The sequence below is a fragment of the Aegilops tauschii genome, chromosome 6 (genome assembly GCF_002575655.3).
Source record: "Aegilops tauschii subsp. strangulata cultivar AL8/78 chromosome 6, Aet v6.0, whole genome shotgun sequence".
Lineage (NCBI taxonomy): Eukaryota > Viridiplantae > Streptophyta > Magnoliopsida > Poales > Poaceae > Aegilops > Aegilops tauschii.
This window is the reverse complement of record NC_053040.3, coordinates 457,492,660-457,501,104: the sequence shown is the minus strand read 5'-3', so window position 1 is coordinate 457,501,104 and position 8,445 is coordinate 457,492,660. Positions and strand designations below refer to the sequence as shown.

Genomic DNA, 8,445 nt, shown 5'->3' with positions numbered 1-8,445 from the left:
TAAAAACATCTCTGAATCAGATTTGATAGCTAAAATTGCAAGGATAGAACGCAAAAAGTGGGCAAAACATAGCATCAGGTTCGAACTACATATAACATCATATAATGTGCGACCCACACATTCAAGATAACATGAAGACTACAGTTCTTCACAGGGAAACAGCAGTTGAACTTGCTATCCAGGCCTGAATCCATCTTACAAGACTCTGAAATGAAACCTAAGGGACGAGCGAAATCCTCCACACTTCAAAATAACCTGCATTCGATGCGACGTATAAAATTAGCAGGGGATCAAACAGAAGGCTGTGAATCAAGATTTACATGAAGAATTTCGAACCATAATTATGCACAAAATAAGATATCATGGCAACAGAATGTCATCGAACTAAAAATCTTGATCATGTACGAGAAATACACCCAGCAATTCCACATCCCTACCATCAATCTGTCCCTCTCTCTTATTCAGAGCAAGTAAAAAATGATTTATTAACAGTACTTGCAAATGCCTAAGTGCTAAATAATGCAGTTATCTTTTATGCAACTTCCAAGCGACTAATCCTTGGTTGGTCAAGGTGAAGTCACATGTCCAGCAATAGTTTAGGAGCAGGAATATCCATACACCATACACAAATTTACACATGGGACCAAATTCAGTATAGACAAGTAGTGCCCATTTCCCACTTCACTATGCAATTTGCTCGAGAGAGAATGCCAGCACATATTACATATTGCAAGTGTGTAATCAAGATTTTACACTGACTAAACAAAATACACATGGATGAATCATGAATAACTGACAATTCGATCTAGAAATTTGTGCATCAGGCAATAACACATTCTGGAACTGACGCTTGGATGGTAAACAAATAACCAGCAATGGATCGATTCTAACCTTTTAGATGCTGCTCGGGTACATGAAGACCCTGACCTTTTTCCCCTGAGCAAAGCAAACACGACAGAACCGTCAGCAGGCAGCGCAAGTCAGTGCATCAAAGAGCAGCACGCATGCCACCGAAACAGACAACCGGAGAAGCTCGACCGAGCAACTCACCATGGCCTCGGCGGGCAGGTTGGAGGTGAACTTGGCGCGGACGACGCCGGTGTTGCCGTGGGGGCGGGAGACCTTGCCCCAGATGCAGCGGTAGTGGGTGCCGTTGCTCTTGGTCTTGGCCTTGTAGACGTAGGCCATCCTCTTGCCGCCGTACCAGGCCACGTCCTCCCTGGTGTTCACCCCCTCGATCTGCACCAGCGACGCCGTCTCGTACTGGTTCGACTTGGACCTGCACGCGCCCGACCAAACCCCACGGATTCAGTCAAGACCCACGCGAGGGAGAACCGGAGAAGGAGCGAAGCCGCGGCGGCGGAGGGAGCTGCTCACCTCTTGTATCCGAGGATGGTGCCGCGGACGTAGAGCCTCACGCGCTGGCCGGTGCGTCCCTTCACCATCTTGCTGCTGCGGCGGCGCCGGGGAGGGGAGCTGGGGGTTCGGGGTGAGCTGCGCAACCAGGAAGGGAGAAGAAACCCTAGCGGGCTGCGCTCGTGGTGGGTTATGTATCCCTCTGTGTGGAAGTGGATGGTGGCGATTTGCTGGTGAGGGTTTGTATGGACGGCCGTGATTCGCTTTTGGGGGAGACTGCGCAGCTGAGGCGGGCGGGGCCTGCTATCGTAAGTGGGTCGCTTCTGTTTTGCAGGCCTAAGAGTTTAGCTAGTTTGGATGGGCTGACGGAAGGCCGGGTCAGGGCGTAAGCAGGCCGCGGAAATGAATTCACACGGCAAGTAAAAATTGGCAACATGCCCTTAAAAATGTAAATTTGGTTACTAAGTTAAAAATGTTTTTTTTTAATTTACAGGTTGCATTTTTCCTTTTATAATTAACATCACACAGAAAGGTACTACTCTCTCCGTCCCAAAATAACCTCCGCCCAAAATAAGGGACGAAGGGAGTATTTTCAAAATTGGACACCGCTCGCTTTGGGGTTGATTCAAATTCGAAAAGTAGATTGTGATTTGCTCTCAAACGATATTTTCATCTTGTTCCAGCTTCGTGCGTGCACTGCGCCTAGGTATGGAATGGATGTGCCTGGATTCTAGATTCTCGCGGGATACAGTTGATTTTTTGTGATATCGATATGCCTAAAACGTATTGTTCTTATTGGTCCAGTAAAGTATTTATGTGTAGTGTGTGCATGGAATTGTTGGATGCTGCTAAAGGAGTTAATGATGCACTTTTTGTATGCTCAGGAAGAGGTAGAATATTACATTATTATTTTATCTCCCGGTAGGGATTTCAATGTAAAAGCATGCGTGCTTGACTTGCTATGGCCCATGTTCTCGCGGAGTAACAACCCTTGACACTTTAAGCCATTTTATCTTTAAGATCAAATATATTTATGTGAAGTTAGAGGATTACGCCATACAGTAGCCAAAAAAATTCCAAGCTCTTGTCCATTATTTTGGCATGCGGAAATCATAGAAATCTCAGTTGAATCAAATTTCAGAAATCACATAATCTCATAAGTGATCATCTAAATTGATGTTCATTCCTCAAAAAAGCAATGCCTATTTTTGTTTGCCTCATGGCCCAGTTCTGTAGGTTATAAATTTTGTTAATGGATAATTTGTTTATTTCTAGCTCAAATTAATGCTTATTGGTGCTCTTACACTCATTGAACATTTTTTTAGTTTGCATGCATGGTTCGTCCGCATTGGGTGGTGAATTTGGTGGTATGTGCTTGGCAACTTGTTGCGTGCATGGAGGAGTTTCGATTTGTCTGCTAACGCTGGTTTTGTGAACTAGCTCGTGCCATTTTGTTGGAGCTCTTGCTTTCATGCATTTCCCTTTTTCTGATGTATGCACACAAAAGAGGGAAGGATGAAGGTAGTTTCTTTGCTTTGTTTGTGGTTTTTGCAGTAGAATCATCTTCCGACCCAACTAAACTTATATCGAGTTGTTATAGTGGGCTATGTTACTCTCAGGGCGTTTGATAAAACATTGCCCCTACTTTTTTTAAAGATGTGGTGACAAATTCGTATTTCAAAACTTCAGGTTCCTAGCTTTCTACTTGTTGGTTTTAAGATCAATATTTCAGAAACCTCATACCTTATCACTGCACATTTTTCATTTGTAGGTGTATTGTGTCATTAGATACATCATCCATATGGATATATTTTGTGATTGGACTCCTCTTCTTTATATCATGTACCGAATTGCATGCTTATCCTCAGGGGTGGACCCAGGATTGGGCCAAGCCTAGGGCCCATGCTGCTACAGTGCGGCTACAGTGCTGCCACATTGCACAAATATGCTACAGGCAACGAAGTGATTCATCCTCACGCTCAGGGCCCAGCCCCCCCCCCCCCCGCCTGGGTCCTGGATCTGCCACTGCTTATCCTATCGCCCAAGCATGCAATATTTTACCATTGTGTTCTCCCACTTCAACATAATTATGACATGCATCTAATGTTTACTTATCCTATACATCAATCTATACTGTAGTTTATTTGGCAACTTTGGATGGTTAGGTTTCTGAATTTCGTCTCACTGTTTTATAGGATTTACAAGTTTGCTTATTCGATTTTGATGACCATTGTGTACTTGTTGGAATGTCACTTACCTATCTTCCAATATGAACAACTATTTAATTTGGTCTGGTGTTTTTCATGAGATAATGCACTCAATATTCTCCTATTCTCAATTGAAATGGTATCAAACCAATTATAAATTTGAGTGTGATTGATACGTCTCCAACGTATCTATAATTTATGAAGTATTCATGCCATGTTTACAACAATTTTATATGATTTGATTAGAACTAACCCGGACTGACGGTGTTTTCAGCAGAACTACCGTGGTGTCGTTTTTTGTGCAGAAATAAAAGTTCTCGGAATGGGCTGAAAATTTACGGTGATTTTTTATGGACCAAAAGAGAACCCCGAGGCATCAAAGTCGGGCCAAAAGAGTCCCGAGGCGACGGCAAGGGTGCAGGGCACGCCTCGGGGGGGGGGGGGGGGGCGCCCCCTGCCTTGTGGGTCCCTCGGGCACCAGCTTGACTTGATACCGACGCCAAAATTTCCTATAAATCCCGAAACCCCCAGAAAGAAACCGAGATCAGAAGTTCCGCCGCCGCAAGCCTCTGTAGCCATGAAAAATCAATCTAGGCCCTCTTCGGCACCCTGCCGGAGGGGGCCATCATCACCGGAGGTCATGGAGGAGGAAGCCAGAGGGGGCCATCATCACCATGGAGGCCAAGGACTAGAGGGAGAACCTCTCCCCATCTAGGGGGAGGCCATGGAGGAGTAAGCACAAGGGGGAGACCCTCCCCCCTCTCTCTCGGTAGTGCCGGAGTGTCACCGGGGGAACCATCTCCGCGGTGATCGTCTTCATCAACATCACCATCTTCATCACCTTCCTCATCTCTTTTAAGCGGTCCACTCTCCCGCACCCCACTGTAATCCCCTACTTGAACATGGTGCTTTATGCCACATATTATATCCAATGATGTGTTGCCATCCTATGATGTTCTGAGTAGATTTCTTTTGTCTTTGGGTTGATTGATGATCTAGATTGGTTTGAGTTGTATGTTTTGGTGTTGTCCTATGGTGCCTTCCGTGCCGCGCACACGTGAAGGATTCCTGCTGTAGGGTGTTGCAACACGTTCATGATTCACTTATAGTGGGTTGCTAGAGTGACAGAAGCTTAAACCCGAGTAAGGGGGTTGTCGCGTATGGGGAAAAGGGGACTTGATACTTTAATGCTATGGTTGGGTTTAACCTTAATGATCTTTAGTAGTTGCGGATGCTTGCTAGGGTTCCAATCATAAGTGCATACGATCCAAGTAGAGAAAGTATGTTAGCTTATGCCTCTCCCTCATATAAAATTGCAATAATGACTACCGATCTTGTTAACAATTGCCTAGGATAATTCCGCACACCGACCCATAATTATTCCACACTCGCTAGTAATATATTCTAACTTTATGTTAACAATACCTATTTTTATATTTTAGTTCTCCGATATCATGCAAAGCTATCCTCTTCATACCCACAACGTAGTTTTATTTCTCGTTTCTAAATGGAAGCAAACGTTTGGTGTACATAGAGTCGTATTAGTGACAGATAGGACTTGAGATAATATTGATCTTACCTTTAGCTCCTTGTGGGTTCGACCCTCCATACTTATCACTTCCACCTTTGGAAATTGCTACGATGATTCCTTGCACTTGGGGATTATCAGTGATTTGAACCAGCCTAGCTTTGTTAGATTTTAACCTCATGCTACTTCCTAATTGTGAGTTAGATCTTTTTGTTGTTGTTATCAGGTACAAGAGCTAGAATTTTGTAGTTAGCTCAAACTTGAGGTCCATATGCATTTCTACGGTGTTGGGTGCTGATAATCGACCCGCTTATATGGATTATATTTATTGTACAATTGATATTGCAATTGATTGGTTTTGCAATAATGCAGATACAATTCAAAATTCTTAATCAATTGTTTTATTCTATGCATACTTAAAAATGGCCCTATGGATAATGGTAAATAAACTTATGTTTGTCCAAAATGCAAATATTAAATGTTCTTGCTGGATAATGGTCTTGCAGTGCATGTAAATTGATGGGTACATCTCATGGAAATCTCTAGTTGATGGTCTTGCAGTGCATGTAAGTTGAACTGCCAAAACGTCTTACATTTAGGAACATAGGTAGTACAAGATATTGCTTTTTATCTCCAAACATATTCTTTCTGTTGTGGTACTAGCTAAACATTTGAATGTTCAATATTGAAAAGTGGAAATCACGAATACCACCCTTTTACCATTACCGCAGACATTGCTTTTTATCGAGGCTGTCAAGACCATTATTGTTAGCATTTTGGATTATTCGTGTATGACTGAGTTAAGTTATGTGGATTCCGGATTTGTTAAACCATAGGGCGGTATGCCTTTTTATTAACACTGCAATCATAGGTCTCAACTACTCATATAATAGTTTTGTACTCCCTCCATTCCAGAATACATGGTGCATCAATTTTTTCTAAAAGTCAAACATATGTATGCTTGACCAAACCATAGAACAAAATATCAACGCATGCAATACCAAAAATAAAATAAAGTATATAAATAATATTCATGATGGATCTAATGATACAAATTTGAAATTGAAGATATTTAATACATTTTTCAAAAACTTGGTCTAATATGCACAAGTTTGACTTATTAGAGCATCTACATCTGGGCGCCCCAAACCCTTCTCAAACGCCCAAGCGGCCCGCCCAATCACTGACCGGTCACAATTTTTTGACCCAAACAGACGCCTCAAACGGGCCTCAAATGCCCGGGTTGACCGGCACCCCTCATATCCAGCCCAAATATGGGGCGGATATGGGGGCGCCCGGGCACGCCTGATACGTCTCCGACGTATCTATAATTTTTTATTGTTCCATGTTGTTATATTATCAATCTTGGATGTTTTACAATCATTTTATAACAACTTTATATCATTTTTGGGACTAACCTATTGACATAGTGCCCAGTGTCAGTTGCTGTTTTTTGCTTGTTTTTTACTTCAGAGAAAATCAATACCAAACGGAGTCGAAACACAGCGAAACTTTTTGGAAAAAAATTGGGCTAGAAGACACATGATGGGCCAAAGGAGTACCAGAGGGGTGCCCCGAGGGGGCACAACCCACCTGGGGGCCTAGGCGTGCCCTGGTGGGTTGTGCCCACCTCGGTGGCCTCCGCACCGCCTCTTTGCTCTATAAATACCACAATATTCCAAAAACCCTAGGGGAGTCGACGAAACACAATTCCAACCGCTGCAAGTTCCAGAAACAACAGATCCAATCTAGACACCATCACGGAGGGGTTCATCATCGTCGTTGGTGCCTCTCTGATGATGCGTGAGTAGTTCATTGTAGACCTACGGGTCCGTAGTTAGTAGCTGATAACCCACAAGTATAGGGGATCGTTTGAAACCTTCTTCGATAAGTAAGAGTGTCGAACCCAACGAGGAGCTAAAGGCAGAACAAATATTCCCTCAAGTTCTATCGACCACCGATACAACTCTACGCACACTTGACGTTTGCTTTACCTAAAACAAGTATGAAACTATTTTGCAAGAATAAAACTACGAGTACTTTGCGAGCATAAAACTACGAATAAATTGCAAGGTAATAAAAGTGGATAGCTTTTGTCAATAAGAAAGTCATTTGTCCCTAGGCAATCGATGACAAGAACCGGTAATCATTCTTGCAATTTTACATGAGGGAGAGGCATGCGCTAACATACTTTCTCTACTTGGATCATGTGCACTTATGATTGGAACTCTAGCAAGCATCCGCAACTACTAAAGATTATTAAGGTCATGAAACCCAACCATAGCTTTAAGTATCAAGTCATCTTTATCCCATACGCCATAACCCACTTACTCGGGTTTAAGCTTCAGCCAGTCTCGCAACCCACCATAAGCGAACCATGAACATATTGCAACACCCTACAACGGGGGCCCCTCCGTTGGCACGACACACAGGGCACCGTAGGATAGCACCATAAATAAAATATACACTCATACCAACCAAGATCACGATTAACCCCCAGGACAAAACATATCTACTCAAACATCATAGGATAGCCAAATATCATTGGGAAATAATACATGGAGTTGAGCGCCATGTTTAAGTAGAGATTATAGCGGGGAGAAGGGGTGTTACACCGCTGCATAGAGGGGGAGAGAGTTGGTGTTGATGGTAGCAAGATTGTTGATGTAGATCGCCATCATGATCCTAGCCCCGGCGGCACTCCGGCGCCATCGAGAGAGAGAGGGGGAGAGAGCCCCCTCCTTCTTCTTCTTCCTTGGCCTCCCCCTAGATGGGAGGAGAGTTCCCCCTCTGGTCCATGGCCTCAATGACGGCGGAGGGGCGGGAGCCCCTCCGAGATTGGATCTCCCTCTCTATTCTCTTCTGTTTCGTGTTCCCCAGATCTGGCCCTTCACGGTTTCTTAAATTCCTGGAGATCCGTAACTCCGATTGCGCTGAAATTTTTACACGATTTTTTCCATAAATTATCTTTCTTGCGCCAGAAGAAGGGCCCCAACCGCCTTACGAGGAGGGCATAAGACACCTGGGCGCGCCTGGCACCCCTGGCGCGCCCTGGTGTATCTTGGGGGCCATGGGCCTCCGTTTGCGTTGATTCCACCTCCCAAAAATCACATATATCCCAAAATAATTCTCCGTAAATTTTATCGCGTTTGGACTTCGTTTGATATGGATTTTCTGCGAAACAAAAAACATGTAACAAACAGGAACTGGCACTGGGCACTGGATCAATAGGTTAGTCCAATAAATCATATAAATTGTTGCCAAAAATATGTAAAAGTTGTATAATATTGGCATGAAACAATAAAAAATTATAGATACGACAGAGACGTATCAGCTCCCCAAGCTTAATTCCTG

At 43.7% G+C, this 8,445-nt stretch overlaps 1 protein-coding gene across 1 annotated transcript; it reads right to left on the bottom strand.

Moving 5' to 3' along the window:
* Positions 1 to 1,674, bottom strand: LOC109749263 (large ribosomal subunit protein eL33w). Its single transcript, XM_020308230.4, has 4 exons — positions 1,378 to 1,674; positions 1,051 to 1,279; positions 892 to 936; positions 1 to 255 (listed from the first exon to the last, which is right to left on the bottom strand). The coding sequence occupies exons 1-3, from the start codon at positions 1,443 to 1,445 to the stop codon at positions 895 to 897; spliced, it is 339 nt and encodes a 112-aa protein (XP_020163819.1). The 5' UTR covers positions 1,446 to 1,674; the 3' UTR covers positions 1 to 255; positions 892 to 894.
* Between the last annotated feature and the right edge of the window lie 6,771 nt (positions 1,675 to 8,445).

Coding starts and splice junctions, on each gene's coding strand:
- LOC109749263 (XM_020308230.4), bottom strand. CDS start 1,445: ATGGTGAAGGGACGCACCGGCCAGCGCGTGAGGCTCTACGTCCGCGGC. Junction 1,280..1,377: donor ACCATCCTCGGATACAAGAG/GTGAGCAGCTCC, acceptor GGGCGCGTGCAG/GTCCAAGTCGAACCAGTACG. Junction 937..1,050: donor ACCTGCCCGCCGAGGCCATG/GTGAGTTGCTCG, acceptor TGCTTTGCTCAG/GGGAAAAAGGTCAGGGTCTT.